Raw genomic sequence first — 21,368 nt, 5'->3', positions numbered from 1 at the left:
TCATTTCAGCTCACAGTCCCAGGTCCCAGGACTTTCCTGTGGGAGAGTCAAGGCAGGAGCGACACACACCCACAGACAGAATGAATGCACATGCTCACTTACTTGCTGGCTTGTTCTCAGCTGGGTTTCTTTACTTTTATTCAACCCAAGACCTTCTGCCTTGTTGAGGGGTAGGTCTTCCCAAATCAATTAACACAATTGAGATAATTCTCTGCAGACATACCCATAGGCCAACCCAACATAGACACTCCCTTATTGAGATGCTTCCAAGGTGGTAAATCAAGTTAATAATTAAAACTAACTATGCTAACATGGAAGGCACTTGCACAGTGCTGGGGCTCTCCTCGCACATAAGTACACTTTCTGTCTGCTCCCCACAAGAGGGACTTGTTTCACAGGCAAAGTGGAGAGCAAATCCTAGGCTGTCACCTTTAAGGTCCTTGGATGCCACACAACCCAGGCTTGGCAGCACCATGCCAACTCCATGTAATCTCTAGAGTAAGTATGTGGTTACCTTTCAAGACAAGCATTCAGAAAGACTTGCTGAAGACCAACTGCTGGTACAGATGTCTGATTTCTAAGAAATTTCTTCTATTTAAATCTACTCAGCTATATGGGCAGCCACTTGGCTCATACACTTGGAGCCATGTAGCGTGCACACACACACACACACACACACACACACACACACACACACCAGACCACACACACACCTTGCAGATACACTCCACATATACTCTCATATGCTCACATGCACACAATTCTATACATACACACTCATATTCTTTTCACATTCAACTGCTCTCAGACACATTCACAAAGCAAACACACATCCTCACCCACACTCTTGTTCTCACACACTCATGTATCCTCACACCTTTGGATAGATATCAGGCAGTGGCTATGGCTTATGGCCACTGGCCATAAAGCTACTAGCTACCCTCAAACAAGACTGGCTCATCACCCACCTGTGGTCTACTCTCAGGGCACCTCTCAGGGAGGACCCCAGATACCACTACTTGGGTCAACAGAATCTGACTTGAGTATTTTATCTTAAAGCAGGATCTTATTCCCTCGAACTTGTGATCATCCTAGCCTTGGCTCCTGACTACAGGCAACCCCTGCTAGACACCAGACCTGGCATCTTTCTATCTGTTCATGTGACATAACTATGGTGTGAGCTGTACTAGTCTCAGGCATAAATCTAACAAATATGGATTAATGTATTCACCAACACCACCAAGCCTCAAAACAAGTGGATGATTTTATCATTCCAAAATGTCTATAGATCAGTGTTTCTTGAACCTAGGTTTAGGGTAGATCTCTAAAATCAGAGATCCAAGTTGCACACGGACAGCCTCATCATGCCTTCTTCCCCAGCTTGTTATAGGGAATTGTGTTCAAACCACAGGAGAACAGGAGGGGAACAAGCCAATCCTCCCCACATCAGCTCCATCATGGTGTCTCCTCTGCCAAGGATGCAGTGCCAGCAGCGAGATGCTATGGATGCAGTGCCAGCAGTGAGTTTCTGTGGATGCTGTGCCAGCGGTGAGATGTTGTGGATGCTGTGCCAGCAGCGAGATGCTGTGGACGCTGTGTCAGCAGTGAGTTTCTGTGGATGCTGTGCCAGCAGTGAGATGCTATTTGCTCTCCACACAGGACTGAGCATTCTGTCCACAGCTCCAAACTCGTGCTTTCCCTGAGGCCTGTTTATTTTCCGTGTCCTTCCCAGGTCTTATCTACAGCTCAGTAGGAATGGGCATTTGTTGAATGGACAGAAGACCCACTCAACTCTAGACTTCAGCTGTGCAGACCACTCTGACTCCACTTCACACAATCCTGTTGCCTCTGTTTCCTGAGTGCTGGGACTACAGCTCTGCCTTGGTTTCCCCTTGAGCCTGTCTGGTCCATGAGGGCTTGCCAGAAAGCATCAATTGACCAGTCTCTAGCCCAGAATTGTCCAGAAGCTTCGAGAGTAAGCGTGCACAGACATGAGGCCTGAAGCCTGTTCTATATTCTCTTTGCAGCCCTAGGCAAGTGTGTCCTCACTATTAGGTCTGGAGGGCACCACATTTTCTCGTCTCCCCCAGATTGCTGACTTCGAATCAGATCTGTTGAGCAGCAGGCCTCTGGCTCTTATCTGCCTGCCTGCCCCTCCACGTGCTACACAGCTGCATGAAAGCTCTCCTCGCTCCTGTCTGGACCAGTGTGTGCTCAGAGATAAGGCCACCAGACTTTGGGGGATGAGTGGGTCATTTTGGTTTTATGAATTATATTATTTTTCTGATTTAAAAACGTATTAATAATATAGAAAACGGGCTGGGAGGATAGCTTAGTTGGTAAAATGCTTGTATTGAGCTGAAGAGGTGGCGTAGTGGTTAAGAGCACTAGTTGCTCTTTTAGAGGACCCAGGTTTGGCTCCTTGCACCCACATGGTGGCTGATAACCATTTGTACTTCCTGTCTGAGGGGATATGACACACCCTTTGGCTTTCACAGACACTGCATACATTTGAAACATACATACATGTGGCAGAACTCCTATATATGTGATAAGATAAAGACTAAATGCTTGCCTAGCAAGTAGATGAATCCAACTTTGATCCCAAGAGCCCCCATAATCAAAGCCAGTCATGGTGGTGCACGTTGTAGTCCCGGCATGAGGGAGGTAGAGACGGGAGGAGCCCTGGGATGGGCTGGCCATCTGAGTGGTGAAGGCCACTGAAAGATCTTGTCTCAAAACAGCAAAGTATCTTCAAGAAGACAAAAGGGCTGACTTTGGGTCCTCAAATATTCACCTACATGCATGCACATGCACACATTCATGTGTGCACATGAATATGCACACATGTGCATACGCTTATACATTTGAAAAAAGGTCTGGGCTGGCTTTGTACATATGGCCTGAGTTTGAGCATCAGAAACCCAGGTGTTTTGTTTGTTTGTATGTTTGTTTGTTATTTTCCTGTCAGTTGTGGTCATGTGTGCTTATATTTCCAGAATTTGGAAGGTACTGGAAAGTCTGAGGCCAACCTGGGTTACAAGAGACCCTGAATCAAAAACAAAAACCAACCAAAAAACAGTCAGAAAATACAGTACCGGAAACAAGAACTCAGTGATAGAGTATGTTCTTGGCGTGGGTGAGACACAGAGTTCAGCCTGATAAGGATGAGGATGGTGATGATGGTGGTGGTGGTGGTGGTGATGGTGTTGATGACACTGGTGATGGTGATAATGATGAAAGGAGGAGGAAAGGAGGAGAAAGAAGAAAAACACACACTTGAGCAAGGTGGAGTGGTACATAGTTGCCATCCCAGTACTCTGGAGATGGAGTAGGTGGATCAGGAAAGTTTGAGGCCAGCCTGGGATACATGAGATCCTGTGTAAAGCAAACAAGAAGAAACTACAAAAATAGTAATACGAAGACCTATAACCACCTAACACTCAGAAGTAACTGATTTTGTTGTAATGAGCAATAGTTTCCAACTATCGGAGGCCCCGGCAGGTGTCCACTCACCCACTCCCGAGGCTCCCTGACACTGCCTCTGCCCCAAGTCTCTGTGCTTTAGGAGATTGTTAGGTAAAATGACTTGTTTTGATGTATGTGTTTGGTATACTGTGGGATGTATGTGTGTGGTGTGTGTGTGGTGTGTGTATGGTGTATTTGTGGTGTGTGTGTGGTGTGTGTGTTTGTGTGGTATGTGTATGGTGTGTTTATGTTGTGTGTGTAGTGTGTGTGGTGTGTGTATGGTGTGTGTGTGGTGTGTGGTGTGTATGTGGTGTGTGTGTGGTGTGTGTGGTGTAGTGTATGTGGTGTGTGTGTGGTGTGTGTGGTGTAGTGTGTGTGGTGTGTTTGTGGTGTGTGTGTGTGGTGTGTGTGGTGTAGTGTGTGTGGTGTGTTTGTGGTGTGTGTGTGTGGTGTGTGTGTGGTGTAGTGTGTGTGGTGTGTGTATGGTGTGTTTGTGGTGTGTGTGTGTGTGGTGTGTGTGGTGTGTGTGTGTGTGGTGTTTGCATATATGAGGACTGCCTCAGGTGTCATTCCTCAAATCCCACCCACTGTTCTTATAGTTTTCTTGAGAGAGAGGGTCTCTCGATGATGTGGAACTCACCAAGTGTGCTAGGCTGGTGGGATGTGCCGTCTTGGTTGTCAAGGTGACTGGATTTTCCACCAGCTAAGTGCTTGACACTTTTTTCCTTTCCTTCTCTCTCTCCTTGTCTTTTCATGAGATAGAGTCTACGTAGCTCTTCGTAGCCTGGAACGTGCTGTGTAGCTGAGGCTGGCCTGAACTCACAGAAATCTGTCTGCTTCTCCAAAGTGCTGGGATTAAAGCTGTGTACCACCATGTTTCTTTGAGAGATTTCTTGGTTACATTATTTAAAATGGGAAGACAGGGTTGTCGGAGCTGCAAAGTGGCAGAGCCAGGCAAGAGGCTAAACATGGGTGGAAACTTAGAAGGGAGATAAAAGAAGGAAGCTTGCTTTTTGCCTGTTTGCCTTCATTCTTGCTGGCAAATTCTGTTCTGTTGCTGCAAATTCTGTACTCCTCATTAATATCAGAACAAGCTTTTTAAGACTTCTAATGTAGACTGAAGACTGGCTACCAACCCTTGGGGATGACAAACTACCAAGTTCTTGACCTTTTTGGTGTGACACAATCACTGCTGAACTACCTAGATCATATGGAATACATTAGTCTAATAAGTCTCCTTTTAATATATATTCATCCATTGCTTCTGTTCTTCCAGAGAACTCTAATACAGCTGAGTAGCTAAAGGGCCCCGAGAATCCTTCTGTCCAACTCCCCATACACCATCAAGCCTGGCATTTTATGAACACAGCTTCTAGGCAAGGCAGACACTTTACCAAGGGAGCTATCTCCCTAGCCTCTTGTTTTATTTTTTTGAGACAAGGTCTCTCACCTGGAGCTTGTGGCTCTCTTCTTTGGCTTCCCAAGTGCTGGGGTTATGGGCCGATGGTGACCCATGTGCTACAGGTCCCGTCTGAAGTCCTTTTTGACCTATCTTTGATTGGCTTGGAGCCCATCCAGGTCCCAGACAAGTTTATGAGGCTGAGCTGTAGGATTCAAGCTTGCTAGTCAGGATTCTGCATCTCTTTTCCTGGTTCTGCTATGTTCCAGACCCAGCATGGGGGACCTGGTTTTCATGTTCCTTTCCTCAGGTGGAAGCCCTTGTTTGATGGACATTAGGCCCAGTCGTCTCTCCCTTAGCAGGCCATGGCCCCTGTTCTTTCTGTTAGCTTTATCTCGTTTCCCTCCTGGAAGAATCTAACACATCTCCTGCCCTACCCTGGTGGCTCGGTCCCTTGGGTGAACTGCCTCCACCTGCACACACCTACCCGTCACACCTCACTTGTCCTTCTTGCCTCCCCCACTTCCATCTGGTGGCTCTGAGAGAGCGTGTTGAGCTACATGCAGTTGGAGGACAGGGGGAATGCAAACCACCATCTGGAGATTCGGCTACACGAGCCGACTCATCAGGAACAGCAAGGCAGCATATACTTAAGGAGGTTCTGCCAGGGGCTCTGGAGGAGTTGTGTGGGTGTGGGGAGGGGGAAGACAGATGGATGCGTGGGCAGCAGGGGCAGGGCTTGATCAGGAACCCCCAGATTTGCACTCTGGCATTATCTTCTTCTGGGCTTGTTGCCTAGTGGGCAGCTGTGTTCCCTGGGGGCAGGGAGCTCTGGGGACAGGGTAGGCATCAGCCCACTCATCAGAGAAAAAGATTTGTAGGGGAGAGGAGTGGTTTACAGGTTGAGGGAGATGCAAGAGGATGAGCTGTAGGAGGGTATGCATTGTGTACACGTGTGAAATTGTGAAAGAACAAATTAAAAAAAAAAAAAAAAAAAAAGAAGACGACTCTTTCTGCCTCTTGCCTGGCTCTGCCACTCTGCAGCTCCGGCAGCCCTACCCCACTGCCCCAGGCCCAACAGCAGCAGGTTATGTTGCTTCCCATAAAGTACAGTCTATAGCAATGGAATGACCAGTCTGGGTGATTGGGGAAGGGTTAAGAGAAACAAGGCAGACAAGGTTGGAGAGCAGGAGAGAGGCCCACAAAAGGCAGAGTGGACAGGGCCTGGGCTGAGCCAGTGCTGGGGAGGAAGGAGTGCAGCTGGCCTAGGATGGTAAGCCCCAGCAAGCTGGCACATGTGCTCTCCTAGTTCCTACAGTGACAGGTTTCCTTCTAGTGTCTCACATCCTTAGTTTTGGATGACCCATCCTGTCCTCACTAGCATTCTGAGGCTGTGCTTCATGCAGGCAGCTTTAATGCTCTCAGAGGCTCCCCAAGGAAGCTCAGAAAGAGGCTGCTACCTGCTACTTCCCCCCCTCCCCCCCGTTTGATGAAGGAATCACAAACCAAATGACAGAAACTACAGAGATTCTGAAAACTGCCCCTTCCTCGGGTTGAAGAACTGCCTGTGTAGACTTTGCAGGCAGTGTATCTTCCACTCCTGATGGAGATTTGGTAGATGGCTCTGTGGGATGCCCTGTTATCCCTTGGGAGCTTTGCGACACATCAGGATGGTGTCCACTACATGGCTGGACTGAGCCCTGCTCCTGCTGGTTCTCAGTCATTTTGACTTGAAATGATGTGTTGATCCCTAAGGGTACTGAGGCAGCTTTCAGTTTCTTGTGTATTGGGGGCTCCGGTCCACTTGACTCTGCATTTGCTTATTGCACTGAGACCTTTGGGAGCAAATTCCATTCTGACTAGCTACTGGCTGTCCCCTAGGTGGGTGAGGTCACAGAAGTTGAGTTGGAAGTCACTGTGGAGTGATGGAGGGCTGCAGATCTTGAGTCAAATGGGGCGTTAGGTGGATCCTGGCAGGTCTCTCTTAAAAGCCACTTTCTGTAATTGTTCTGAGGCGGCCCCTCACCTGTTAAGGCAAGTCTTAAAGGATCAGTCTCCCTAGCCATTGGGTTCTATAGTTCCAGGCTTTTCATAAGAACAGTAAACCTTGTCTAACATTGAAACCTGCCATCAAGACATGCTCCCTCAGCTGCGGTCCATACCAATTTAGCTGAGCTGTGGATCCACCTGGCATCCCAGGCACTACCAGGTCTGTACAGAGACCTGGTACTTGGTACAGAGACTTGGTACTTGGTCTTAGCATCCCTCTCTTATGCTACCAGCTGACCTCTCACCAGCTGCTGCTACTACTTCTTTCTTCTTCTCTCTTTTCTCCTCCTCCTCCTCCTTCTCTTCCTCCTCCCCACCCTCCTCCTTTTGATTTTTGGGTTTTCAAGACAGCGTTTCTCTGTAGACCAGGTTAGCCTCGAATTCAAAGATCACCCTACCTCTGCCCCTTAGTGCTGTGATTAAAGGTTGTGTGTCACCGCGTCCAGCCTAAAGCACACTCACTACAAGTCAGGCATTTCAGTCGCTCTTGGCAAAAATGTTTCTAGATTTAGCACACAGCACCTTTTAACTTGGCTCAGTTATAGAACTGTGTTTAAATCCTGATGCTCAGCGCTGTTGCAGCTTTGTTTCCATAGCAACCCTAAGCTCTTTATGACTCCCCTTAGAGAAAGGTTTCTAAGTGGTGCTTTTGAATCATCTGGTGTTGTGGCTTGAGTATGAAATGTCCCCAGGGATTTGAACACTTGGTCCTCAGCTGGTGGCACTGTTTGAGAAGGTTATGGAACCTTCAGGAGGTGCAGTGGTGGGGTGGTGGTGGGTCACTGGGGGTGAACTTTGAAGGTTTATAGCTGGCCCTGCTTCCTGGTCTTTTTCTGCTTCCTCTGTGTGGATGAGATCTGCTCTTCTGGGTTGGCCTCACACTCCTGACATGCCTTCCTTGACCAGACGGACTCTGAGCCAAAATGAACTGTCTTCCATCACTTGCTCTTTGTCAGGATTTTAGTCACAACAATGTGAAAGTAACTAATTTATTTGGGTATTTCCAGACAATAAACCCGAAATGTGGAATTTTAACATCTGTCTGTTCCACTGAAATAAAATTAAACTGAAAACAAAAACATGTTTGCTGCACTAAGAAAACAGAATTTAGGGGAAAATGTAAACAAGAAAAAAGAGTAACCCATAGCCCTGTCTCAGAAGCCAGCAGTGAGTGCTCTTAGTGCACTTGGCAGTAGGCTCAGGGCTGTGCTTCCCACTGTATACCCCATCTTCTGAGAGCTTCTGCCCTTGGCCCCGCATGCAGGACATGGTGAGTGCCAGGCAGAGGGCAGGGTGGAGGCAGAAATGCCTGGTGCTTCAGTGTCCATGTGAGGGTCCATGTCCTCAGGTGGCCCCAGCTGACTGCTGACTGGAGGACCTTGTGCTTGGTGCCCAAAGGCTTGAGGCATTTCAGGCTAAGATGAGGCACCATAGATGCTGCTGGGTTCCCCAGGGGCCTGACCCCTCTTTAGTAACCCCTCTACCCCATGGCTGGTAGGATGGACAGTCTCAGAATGAGTCCCAGGACCAGCTGGCTAGGTAATTTCTCAAATCCTCAGAAGCTTCCAAACATAGCCTGGATGCCAAGAGGACCCTGAACCCATTGCCTTTCAAAGGCTCCGGGTTCAGTGCTTTGTCCCAAGTACCAAATTGTTGATACTATTTTGGGAAGTTGTGGAAACCAGTAGGGAGGACTTGGCTTTTGGAAGCTGATCATATCCTGTGGGTCCCTGGTCACTTCTTTTCACTCTTCCTGGGTTGGCTTTGAGGTAGATAGCCATGAAGTCTGTCACATGTTCCTGCTCAAGCACATGGGATCAACCATGGGCTGAACTCTCTCTCTCTCTAGAATACCTTCTTTTTAAATACTTTTTCTGTTGAGTACTTTGTCAGGGATACAGAGGTTAAGTATAGACAGACACAGAGGGAGAGATGCAAGTGGCACTCAGGAATCTTGAATATATGGTTTATTGACACCAGTATAGGGGCCCCAGGGGAAGACTGTCCGGGACTTGTCCCTAAGACTAAAGAAACATGGTGTCTTAGAACAAGACTCCCAGGAAGCCCCCTGAAATAACCCTTGGCAAGGCCCACAAGGCATGTAAACGGCAAAGCTTGGTGTGTTTGGTAAAGCCGAAGAGTCCAGGGAAAGCACAGGACTCCAGAGGATGGTCCCTGGAAGCTACAGAGGCGGAATCAAACCTGAAGCCAGCTTGCTTCACACAAATTGGCCTGGCTTCCGTACAATATGCCCAGAGCCATCCTTCTGGCCCTGAGAATACAGTTGAGGTAGCCAGGACACTCATGCTGAAACTTACCATTGGGAGAGGGGGCCACTGCATGCAGAACCCAGGAGGGCAAGGGCAGACATCGTGGTGGATGGCAGGGCTTTTAAGACCTCTAGGACTCCCAAAGCTATCCTGCAGATACCTTGCTTCAACACTCCTGAAAGCCTGCTTGTGCTCTCCCACCTCTTCCGCCTCCAGGCCTTAGTTGGGAGGCAGCTCTACCTGCAAAGGCAGGCTGACTGTTTCAGCTTTTGTATCCATGAAAGACACTGGTGCCTGTAACTCAGCTCTTTTCTAGCCCACTTAATTTTAAGAATAGACACTAATAATACTTAACCCCTCTCTGCTGCTGGTGGAGGATAGGCTCCCTTGCTCTGGCAGCTCCTGGTAATGCTATGCATACCCTCCATGCCTTATCCTAAAGGGTACCAGAGGCCCAAGAGACACAGGGACTGGTTCTGCTCACACAATGTGATGGTGGCAAAGCAGGGACTTGAGAGCGGAATCACTGGCTAGGGGATTCTTTTGGGATGAAGGCTTGAAGAGGAGGTGGCCAAGAAGTCTTGTAGGCTTGGTACTGGCAGCTCCTGTCAAAATAGAAGAGTCCTTTTCTGTGCCTAGGAACTAGCACAAGGCCAACCCTTAACAGTGGGAGAATGTGGTCTCTCTAGGCCACTAGATCAGGATGGACCACTGCCAGGCAGGAGCATGGCTATCACCAGTGCAAATCGACTGAAGCCTGGGAAAGGGCTTCCCTTTACACCGAGGCCTTGATATTTGGCACAGCTTTACACGCGGGTATGAATCCAGATCACCAAGGAGGCACAAATTCCACTTGTCAGCAATGGATAGGTTAGCAAAAATGGGAGAAAACCAAAGTCAGTATCTCCCTCTATCAAGGTCACTGCTACAGGCAGGCTGGGCCAACAACCACACCCTGTGTTGAGATGGTACTGAGGAGCCTGGATTCTGACCCCCAGAAAGCAGCAGGCCTTCAAGTTAAGCAATACCTAGTTATTATGGTGGGCAACCATTTGAGTGACCATGTTCCTGTCAGGAGACTTGACCAAGGAATCAGCTACATGGCCCCAAATCTTCCATCCCTGCTGTGGGAATGGGTGAATGCCAAGCGTACAGGTGGCGTGCCCAACTCCATTTGGCTGGCTTGCTCCCCTACTGATGGACAGTGGATTTGCCTCAGGGGACGAAGTATGAGCACCCTTGCTTCTTTTGAAAGAGGGCTTAGGTGCGCTGAGCAAAGCTCTGTAGTCTTGCTAGGGTTTTCACTCTATAGGTGGGCTATGTCTCCTCCATGGGCTATCACAGGCAACCTCCTACTGTTCCTTCCTGAGCCTCTGCTAAGACACCTACTACCCTCTGGACCTGCCAGAGTCTGCATGTAGCAGCCTGACTCACACTCGGCCCTTGTTGAGAGCCTCCTTTGTCCTTCAACTCTGGGTGTTCCCCCAACCCCTGGCCTGATTTTCTACATCATTGCTCTAGGGATGTGGAGGTCTTTCATGTTGCTCAGGTCAGGACAGAGTCTAGCAGGGAAGGACACCAGTCACAGATGGCGACTGCCGGGCTTGCCAAAGTTCCTCACCTAAGCACTGTCCTCAACGACTTCATCAACGTAACTGCAAACGGACTAAGACAGTGTCAAGCTTCTAACCAAGAGCAGTAAGATCTTCTCAGCTGGGATCCAGCCAGACTCTAAGGGTGGGCAAGGAGGCCAGTGTCACCCCAGATGCCCATCGTCACAACTTCTGCCCATCACTTCAAGGAAGTTCTGAGGCACCCAGAAGCACAAAAGGACCTACCCAGAAAGAGTGCTGGCTTTCCACAAGTGCTGGCTTTTTTGAGAGCCTCCACATGTCTGCCTGTCAGGACCCATGGCACGTCCAGCCACTCTCGTCCACACCAAAGCTGCTTAAGGCACTTAAGTGGCTTATTAACATAACATGGAAAAAGTTGTTTCCATCCTGATTTAGGGAAAAAAAAATCAGTAATACTGCAAATATCTCCACAAACACACAAAAAAGTAAAATACTTAAGTTTTCAGGAATAAAATAAATGCTAAGTTTTGCTTAAGTTACATGACCTTGTGGGTCACCTTGGCACTGATACAACACGACAAAGCCTGAATACTGATTCTGGATAAGACTTTTCCCTGCAATAAATCTAAGCACACAAAGACACACACGTCTGACTTCACTTCCCCAGGAAGCTCAAGGGAAAGAGAGAGGCCTAGAAAGCCCTCGTGGCCTTAGTACTCAGTTACGAGTGGACTGGCAGTGGGCCACTCTCCTGGTGCTCCTCCCACGAAGACCAATGTCTTCTCTTTGGGAAGCCAGCAGTCAAGCAGGACAGCAAGCTTGTGTGTTAGTACAGACCAAACCCTCCCAGCTTTGGGTACAGTGAGAAGCTACAAGCCTGGGCTGGACACCTGGCTGCAGATCTCACCCCAGGATCTGTGTGAGGGTTTCCCAAGACCTGACCTGTGTTTCTGGTTAGGCTATCAGCAGGTGCCTATGGTTTCTGTCCCCAGACCTGTCCTGCCCTGATCACCGCAGCTATCTACTCTTTTGTGAGGCCATTTTCCTATGCTTTCTTTTGAGACCCACTTGCTGCCTACTGCAGTTCTGCAGCTATGAGGACAGGCTGTGGCAGGCAACATGAAGGGCTGGGGTGCTAAAGGAATGCTGTGAGGGTGTGCACCCCTGCCCACTATACCTGTTGGATCTAAGGTCTTTGATGGGGGGGGATCACAAGGGCAGAGGGAGAGTCCGGATGGGGCCTGGAGGTCTGGACCACTTAGCTTCTTTGTGAAACAGTGATCTCAAGTTCTGAGAGACCAGTGGACAAGTCCTGGCTTCCTACATCTGCCTGGGCATCCCCTGCCCCCTGGACCCCACCCTCCAACAGCTCCAGGGGATCCCTAAGGAAGACCACCATGACTGTAATGTTGTCATGGGAGCCCCGGTCGCGGGCTACAGCCACCAGCTCCTCAGCGACGCGCATCCCACTGCCCTTCTGCCTGAGCAAGTGGCCATGGACGAGACCCGTGACTTCATGGTGGGGGACAACATCAAAGAAGCCATCACAAGCAAGCAACAGGTAGTCCTCCGAGCCTGTTAGCTCTCTGGATGCTGCATCTGCCTCGCCAGACACATAGGGCTTCTGGAAGACATCCCCTAGGAATGAACAGACAGAAGAACCTTGTTTCCTACTTCCTGTGTGCTCAGAACCATCTCATATCACCATTCCCAAGGGCATGCAGGTACAGGAGCCCAGCTGGCTCTGGAGGCCAGCTCAATGTTTCCCACCCTCTTTATAGGGGAGTCATCCCCAGCTCCACAGAGCAGCTCTCACTCTGGGAAAGGCTGTGCCTCCAGTGTGTCCAGAGATAACAAACAGCCAGAGCAGCACAGAGACAGGCTACGAGGAAGGAGCCAGCAAAGACTTCAGGAGGCTGAGGGGGCAGATGCCAAACTCCCAGGGAGTAGAAGGAGATACAGTTGTTGGAAGGGGCAGATATGCTCTCTGAGTTGGGTCTCAGCAGCGACAGGAGACAGAGAAGAATGGGAAGCTATTCTCCAAGAGCAAAAAGGATCTTAAACTTTTTTTTTTTTTAAGGAAAAAGAAAAGAATCAGCATGAGTGAGCTTACAGAAGACATCAGTTATAGAATATTTAACCCAGACTGGAGGTTTCCTACTGTATTTCAGTAGGCCCTATAGAGGGCCCTGATTTTCTATGTTTTCAGTTGAGCATATTATTTGTGTAGAGATCTGTAGCTCATGCTGGCTTCTAATAGCCTATGTAGTCCAGGCTACCCTTGAAGTTCTGATCTTCCTCCATCTACCTCCTGAATGCTAGGATGGATTATAGGTGTGTGCCACCATGCCTGGTTTAAGCAACAGTGGCACAAGTGGAGACTGAATTCAGGACTTCGTGCATGCCAGGCAAGTACTTCACCAAGCAAGCTACACTCTTCCTACTTAGTCACTTCTTGACCTTACCATGTTTGACAATTTACAGTCAATAGAAACTGCACTGTGAACCTGAGTCTCTCCTGGTTAGAGCGACCTGGTCCAACCACCTCCATGCTGAAGAAGCAGCAGAGAACTGCAGCTTACAGTCAGCTGGGAGCCAACTGCTGACATTTCCCTAGACTGTGCTGAGCTGGTGTCCACTAGGTTGGGTGAATCACATTCTGAACACAGTATTTTTAGCTTGGGTTTATTTGGAGGCAGCTCCACTGTAAGTCTAGGAAGTCTAAATGCTGTGAATACTTCAGGGAGCATTATTCTGCCCTAAGTCATTGAGTAAGCCCATGGCTCCCCATGGTGCAGCAGCCCTGGTGTACTATCTTACCAATGGCTCTAGACACTGCCAGGGTTCCGTTGACTCTCCAGCAGTCCATGAGAGAAACAAAGCCACCCAGTGCTTCAATACGTGCTTTCTCATCCTGCAAGAGATAGTCATGAGGTGGGGACTTGGGGGGCGGGGGCAGGGGCAGGGGCAGGGGCAGGGGCTTGAATGTAAGTAGAACTTAAGTCCTAAGACACATTTGAAGCCAAAGTACTTGAACCAAGTCAATAAGCTTATCTAGATGTCCAAATCAGACATCATTAAAGACAGGGTGGTTAATCAAGGAATGGGAGGGTCACTCGTACAAGCTATAATACATCTCTAAGCAGTGCTGGGGCCAAGAAGGCACTCCTGGGGCAGGAGAGTGGTGTTAGCTCAGACTCAGAGGGCAGATCCCTCACCTCTCACCTGAGGCTGTTATCTCTACTGTGAAAGCTGCTGGGACAAAGCATGTGCTATGCACGTAAGGCCATATGGCAGGACTCTTCCACTCGAATTAGGCCATGAGCGGCAGTAGCATGTCCACCCCTTAGCCATCCTTCTCCGTACTTACTCCTGGGCATTGTCTCTGCCAGTAGATCCAACCCTAACTGCAAGGGGGATGGGCAGAGGCTTGGTCTAGCCACAAGGAACTTGAAACTCTCTTTGGTTCTGTCAGTTCCTTCCAGGGAGAGGCTTACAGATGTAAAGTTTAACTCCTGAAGGCTAATGTTAATAGCGGAGTGCATGTGTTGAGCCCCTCTGGGGCATCCTGAATATCTCCTAGATGAGGGAGGTCACTCACATCCCCCTTATTGTGTAAACCTAACCTCACACCTTCCTTGGGATAGAACCTCCCCAAGGCTTCTAAGCTGCAGAACCTTCCTTTCTGAAGTTCCAGGTCAAGTTGTCTGACTGTGGGAACAGAGCTGAAGTAGGCACTGGGGCCAGTGATTCCCTACCGACAGGCCTCTGTTTCAACAGGCCTACAATCTACACGGACTATAGCACCAGGGTTTAAAGTAATGTGCTGAGCTAGTTGGCGCTGCTGAGCTCGGCCCTATAACCGTGGTCCTTCTTCCCTTTCCTGGATCCCTCCTCTGTCTGCACTATGACAGCCTTGCCCTGTGCCCATGCTTGTTCCAGGCGCAAACCAGCACCCTTGCCTGGTTCTTCTGACACCCTTCCCTTTTCCTCCTGCTTTATCCTCCTTCTTTATCCTGAAACAGCATTTCTGCAGCCAAAGCTTGATTGCTCAGCAGTTCTAGTAACGGCCGCATTACCTTTCCCTGGCGTCAGGCGGCCTGCAGTGTGCAAGGTCTGAGAACCAGTCAGAGTGCCTCCCTGTGGACCCCCAAGGCCCTCTCCATATGGCCCCAAAGCCCACGCTCCTCTCTTCTGAGGCCACTGATCTGCAACTGCAGATGCCATTTACAGCCTTACAGCCCACCCTTTTGAGAGCAGACCTCAGCAGTAAACTAGTAGCCTGGGCATGGTGAGAGCTGGCACTGAGCCCTTGTAGAGTTTTCCACTCTCTCAGGTGAGTGTGCACAACCTGTTCTCTCTCTCGTCTCTGACATGCTCAAGTCACATCTGTCTCCAGGGTTCAGCATTATATCCACGTGGTTTCTCCACAGTACTTGACTCGAGTCTTGGACCCTCACTACTGTGCCCTGCTTCTCCACCAGAGTTGCTGGGCGGAAGGTACTAGTTCCAGTTTTATCACCTTGCTGCCTCAGGAAACCATCCTGCAGAGTAGACACTAAATGTCAGCTGGCCTAAACTGAGCCCATGGGTGTGATGACTGTGTAGACAGCTGCAGGACGAGACATCCTCACGAGTCCTCACAATCCTGAGTCCCCTCCGAAGCTCTCCAGGCTGGCAGGGTCTCATGATCCTATCGTGGCTCTAGTTCCTACAGGAGTCTTCATACAAATGATTGCTTTTCTGGAAATTGGCGGGTATTACAGGCAAGAGCTAGCGGGATGGGGTAGAGCTGGGCAAGCTACAGGTTGGCAGATACTTGACCCATAGGTGTGTTTACCCTGGGCCGGTACTAACCTCAGCACCAGGCCACTCCATCTTTACCCTACACCTTCAAGGGATCCTGCCTGCCTGACAAACCCTGAGGCTTGGAAGGCTTAAGCTAGGACCAAACAGGGTTCAGGACTGTGTGAAAAATGTTCCCACCAGGTGTGAGAAAGAGAATATCCAGCTCCATGGCAAAGGTTGGCACTGGATCCAAACCTGGCTGTGTTTTACCTGCCTAGGTAGCAGAAGTCAATCCCTTGTGGTGATGGAGACAGAGCAGCAGAGGCTAACACTTTACCGGTGTGTGCTGGGCACGTGACTGAACCTTGGTTCTCTTTACTGTTTGCCAGGTTGACCACATGTACCTCCCAGACCATGAGCCATATACCTGACTGCTTCGTGTCCTTCTTCTGTGACCCGGGAACTATAAGAGGGGAGACAATCTGACTCTGCTGAAGAATATCCCAAACCCTTACAGGACAACAGAGGGATGTGAGGGGACACATGCAATGCCCAGGCAGGAGCTGATCTCTCTAATGTGGCTGTGCTGTCCACAGTCAGTGCAAGAACAGGCAAAGGGCAGACAGAGTGCTTGCTGGAAAGAATGCAATGATGTTGAACTTCTGAAAAGAAGACCAAGAGCTGAGGGGATGGCTCTGTGAGTAAGAGCGCCGGCTGAGGGATGGCTTCATCGATAAGAGCACTGGCTGCTGACTTCAGTTTATAGGCTCATAACTACCTGTAACCCCAGTTCAAGAGGATCTGACACCCTCTCTGTATTTTGCAGATTCCAGACACAAAAGTGGTCCATGTATGTGTAGGCAAACGCTCATACATATAAATAAAAATAATAAAATTTTAACAACAACAACAACAACAGTAACAACAAACTATATACAAATTTCCTCTGGAAGGCTGGGTGTGGTAGCTCACATGGGTAATCCTAGTACCTGTGAGACAAAGGCAGAAGGACTGTCTCAAGTTTGCATTCAGGATGGGTTACATAACAAGTTTCAGGCCAGACAGGCTACATAGAGATAATGTGTCTTTAAAAAAGAGAGAGAGAGAGAGAGAGAGAGAGAGAGAGAGAGAGAGAGAGAGAGAGAGAGAAACAAATGAACAACCAAACAAAACACAAACCAAACCAAACAGCAAAACAGAAACCCCACAACAACCCTAAGACAAATGAACTCTGAAAGAGAGAAAGAGGTAACTTTGCCTTCCAGATGGTGTTGTGTAACAGTTCCCTTCCGACTGAAATAGACCCTTCTGGTGGGAGAAGCTCAGCAGGCTTGCAGGGTTTGGAAAGCCCAGAGTATTGTGCAGGAAGTTTAAGGCATAAAGCCTTCCCAAGTCTGAGGTAGGTTTTCCCACAGTGCAACTGCAAGTCACGTGTAAGCAATCCTAGACTTGGTGGACTGACTCTGCTCTGCTACTGATGCTTTTTATCTGGAGTGAACATGTACTTCTTTCTCTCCACAAAATGTCATGAAACAGATGGGTATACTCCATGGACTGGTGAGACTGTGGACGACGGAGTCTCAGCAGCAGCAGTGCTTGGCTCGGGCAGCTGCAGCCTAAGGGCTGTAGCATGTCTCCTACGACTTAGCATCCTTGCTCCCAGGACCCGCTGTGCGGATATACCTGAGCCTGGACAACGGGATGCACACCGTTATCAATCATCCTGCCTCATTTTTAGAATGTAAGAAAGGATGGGAGGTCTTTATGTGCTGGTGAGGGCGGTCCACCAGCTGTGTGACACAGCAGAGAGAAATGTGGCAAAAGCAGGGTTAGGGAAGGTGGTAGGGATAGTCCTCGACTCTAAGAGATCATCCACCATGCCTGTGAGGTAACAGTCTGAACACTGGTTACACTTGTGTCTAAGACTCAAGAGGACAAGAGACTTTAGGGTCCTGAGATCCTAGGGTGGCCTGTATGTTTTGAAGCTCCAGGCCTGAGGTTTCCCAGACTCAGGGCAGTGTGGCTTCCTTCCTCACTCTCAGTCAGTGACTATCCACTTTGCCTATAAGTATTGCAGGATTCTTCTGGGTTGAGCACAGGCCCTGCAGGCTCAATTCTGTGTTTGCTTGTTAGGGCATGAGGCCCTGCTCTTGCTTAAAACTCTGGGCTTGGTCACTGTGGGCCACAGAACTCCCCGGAGGGCTCATATGGGATCTCCTGCCCACTCTAACCAGACAAAGGGACCCTCGTTATAAAGGAGCACTGGCAGTCTTCTGTACTTTCTAGTTTACAACACTGGTACTGAGCTGGGACCTCCCGGCATTCCACTTCACTGTGGGGTCCCCAACAGGGGCCCAGCACAATAGGTGCCTGAGAATGTCTTAAGTTTGTATAAAGGGAGCCCCTTACCTGTCGCTCTGGTTTGTGTGGCTCCATCAGCTTCACTACCTGTCCTTGCTGTACCAGGATGACCTGGGAATCTCCAAGCCAGGCAACATGCAGGGCTGCTCCTGTGATGAGTGCACACACACCTGTGGTACCGCTCTGCAGTCGCTGCAGGGAGAGGAGAGCCGTGTAGGGCTGAGAGAGACTGAAGAGGAAGTGAAGCCTACACAAAGGCACCCCACAGCTGTACTTATGGATCATACTTTACAGAGGGAACATGTCCTACAGGACCCCCTTCATACCTAACTTTGGAACTGGCAAGAAGGTCTGTGATGGCGGGAAGCAGATTAATGACACTGGGAACTAGGTATAGAAGGTCAGGAGTGAGCCAGGGCTTCATGAGTGTCCCAATTGAACACTGTAAACAAATACATCGAATGTTCCAATTGTATCTTTAAAAATATGTGTTAAAAAAATCAAAAGGGGCTGAAGGTATACTTCAGTGGAAAAAGACTTGTGTTAGCCATGTGAGGTCCTTAGGTTTGATCCCCAGAGCAAGTGAGAGAAGGAAAGAAACTAAAAACCCGTGTATCCACTAATGTCTTTTGGGCTTTGCTCACTCTCAGCCAGTGGCCATCTATACATTGCCTGTAAGTGCAGCAGGATTCTGCACTGGCCCCACAGACTCTGCCCTCACTCCTGCTGGGAAGGCCCAGGGAGGTTGCTTTCAGTTCACAGAAGAGAGGCCCACTGTCTTTTTCATAAACAAGGGTCTCATGTATACATATAATGTCAGTCCAAGAAGAGTTCCTAGTGGCTACTCGTAGAGACCTGGCTGAGCAACAGACACTGAGACAGTCTGTCAATCACGCCTTATATTTTCTGTTTGTTTTGGGTTTTGATGGAATGACATCTGGGGCCTTGTGGATCCTGGTGAGACCACTACTTTCAGAGCAGACAAATTTTCAGCAACACAAACCCCTGCTTTCATAGGCATGTTAGACTGTCTGAAGCCTGTGCCCCAAAAGCAGTGTCCTTCAACTACAGGGCCCAGGTCCTCCTGGCACTGGTTGGTTGGGGCTATTCTTACAGCTCAGGCTAGCAAGGGTTACTCAGAGTACCCAGTACTGCGTTTGCTAGGCCTTAGATTCTTGGGAGACCAAGCTTGCCTCTCTGCCCTATCTCCTGCTCACGGAGCTGTAAGTTATCAATTCTTTTAAGTACTTGCCTGCCACCCTACCACCTTCAGCTGAAGGAAACAGCCTGTATCGTAAGTCAGGGAGTCCTTCGCTAGGCTGGCAGACTGTGTCTATGTCACAGAGATCCAGCATGATGGCCCTGGGGTGTTGTGGTTTGCAGGCCCCAAGGCTTCATGTGCTGTAACTTAATTCCTGAGATGAGATATTAAAAGGGCAAAAGCATCAGCTAAGAGGACTTTGCTTGGGTTAAGTACTAGGAGGTCACTGGGGCTGGAACAGGCCATGATTAAACAGGGTAGAGGGTAGATTTCCCCACAGTCAGGTCCTGGTGGCTACATATACACACCTATATGTGGACATGCATATCTGTACACACACACACACACACACACACACACACACACACACACGCACACATACACACACACACTTTTTCTATTTTTTTCTTGGAGCCACCATGGCATACTACTAACAAGGCTATTATCAAGAGAGCCACTTGCCTTGTATGTCCAGAACGGAGTCAAAACAAGCCCCTATCTTTATAAAGTGATCCAGCTTCAATGATCTTGTTATAAACAAGACTAGTACAACAAACAAGCTTTGCACTGCTTCCATTTAAATGAAAACTGAGCCCCAGGCCTGAAGGAATGGAATGGCATGACTGCCAGCAGCTCTCTCAAAACCCTTCCTTCCTTCCTGAAGTACCACAACTGGCAGCAGTTCTCGAGAGACCCTTCCTTCCTGAGGCACCAACCCCTTGTTTTTCTTCCTCTGTGGAGAACAGACTTCTCTGATGTTAACAGCTACAGATCCCCAAATAGCACATTTGACCCAACTGCCAGTTCTTACCTCTCGCTTGGCTTTTCGGAGAAACATCTCATCAGTGCGCCGGAAGGCTTCTCTGAGAGCTGCCGCGGGGTCTGTGAGCAGCTCTGGCTGGTGAGCAGCGTTGGTGTGCACGTGGACAGAGGCATACCGTGCTGCGTCCACGCCTCCGTGACCATCAAACACAGCGAAGTAGGCTCGGTGCACAGAGTCCTGGTGGGAGCACAGTGGGAATCACACCCCAGGCAGCTGCTCTCATCTGGGGAGGATGCTCTCCAGGAAGTAACTAGGGTAACCCTATGCTTACGACGTCTGTCCACATAATTCATGTAGTGGATGCCTAGCCCTTACAGTATGTGAGGGAGATCTTTGGAAGGTAACTGGCATCAATTCATATGGGGATGAACAGAGAAATAATTTTTCTCCTTGGGAAACTTTGTCTTGCTATGTGATGGCCTGCAGTACTTTGGTGTTCTGTAGAGTTCACCTCTAGCATGAAAGCTCCCTTCAGATGCAGCCCTTTTACCTAAGGTCTCTCAGTCTCCAGAGCAGTAAGAAATATATTTCTAATAAATGACCCAGTCTAAGGTACCGTATTAAACAGCAAAACAGACCCAAGACAGGTAGGGTCTGGAAGAACCGACACAGCCCTTACCACAAGACAAGTCAAACTGGCTCAAATAGTACACACAGGGCTGCCTGGGACAGGACAGCCCTTGGAGCCCAGTTCTACCGGATACTGCAGGCATAACCCAAGGTAAGATGCATCAGCTGTCTGCTGTTGGAGGCTCAGCAACTCAAGTCTGAACCTAGCATCTAGCCTCTTTATATAAAAACAGGCCAATTGTTGCCTTTGTTTAGTCTTTGGATGTGGAAGCTTGGCCCAAAGGTGCTGGTGTTTGAATTAGCTTCAGGCTCCCTGGGGTGGTACTCTGAAGGCTGCCTAGTACTCTGCCCTAAGACAGCAGCTTCTCAGTATTTCCCCAAGCTTAGCTTTGGCTGGCAGCTCCCTCAGCACCCATGGCTCCCAACCTTTTATACCCCACCGCCCACCAAACCCCTACACTGCTTGTTCTGGGTTCTGCAGGTGCAACACTCACAGACAAGCCGAAGAGCTGGTTGAAAGCAGGAAGAGACACATGTCGATCTTCCATCTTGCGTCGTGTGTTCCGGATGGCATGGATAGAGACCAGCCACTGCCGCTGAGGGGCCTGGGTGGTCAATGGCACCTGCTTCTGCCACTGGCTACATACTTCCCAAAGCCAGTTAAAGAAGCTCCGTGCCAGGCCTTTGGCATCTAGAACTGATGGGCACGATGGAGAATTATTAACCAAAAAGTAAAACCATGCAGTAGAGGCTTGGCTACTCTCCCATACTCTTTTCCTGCCATGTCCCCAGGTTTTAAAAGCCC

At 49.2% G+C, this 21,368-nt stretch overlaps 1 protein-coding gene across 4 annotated transcripts in view; it reads right to left on the bottom strand.

The window, feature by feature from the left end:
* Nucleotides 1-8,868: 8,868 nt before the first annotated feature.
* The window catches only part of Ppm1f (protein phosphatase, Mg2+/Mn2+ dependent 1F), a 28,521-nt gene continuing 16,021 nt past the window's right edge, over nt 8,869-21,368 (bottom strand). For 3 of the 4 annotated variants that reach the window (XM_034515908.2, XM_076942527.1, XM_076942528.1), the window contains 5 exons: nt 21,058-21,260; nt 19,982-20,170; nt 17,958-18,101; nt 13,581-13,674; nt 8,869-12,398 (listed from right to left, as the gene is read on the bottom strand). In XM_034515908.2, coding sequence (XP_034371799.1) covers nt 12,019-12,398; nt 13,581-13,674; nt 17,958-18,101; nt 19,982-20,170; nt 21,058-21,260 — 1,010 coding nt within the window. In that variant the 3' untranslated portion in view covers nt 8,869-12,018. The remainder of the gene's footprint in view (nt 12,399-13,580; nt 13,675-17,957; nt 18,102-19,981; nt 20,171-21,057; nt 21,261-21,368) is intronic. The other variant, XR_013113450.1, reaches the window with a different exon arrangement.

This window comes from Arvicanthis niloticus, chromosome 12 (assembly GCF_011762505.2).
Source record: "Arvicanthis niloticus isolate mArvNil1 chromosome 12, mArvNil1.pat.X, whole genome shotgun sequence".
NCBI classification, from domain to species: Eukaryota; Metazoa; Chordata; class Mammalia; order Rodentia; family Muridae; genus Arvicanthis; species Arvicanthis niloticus.
This window is presented reverse-complemented; position numbering and strand designations above follow the sequence as displayed.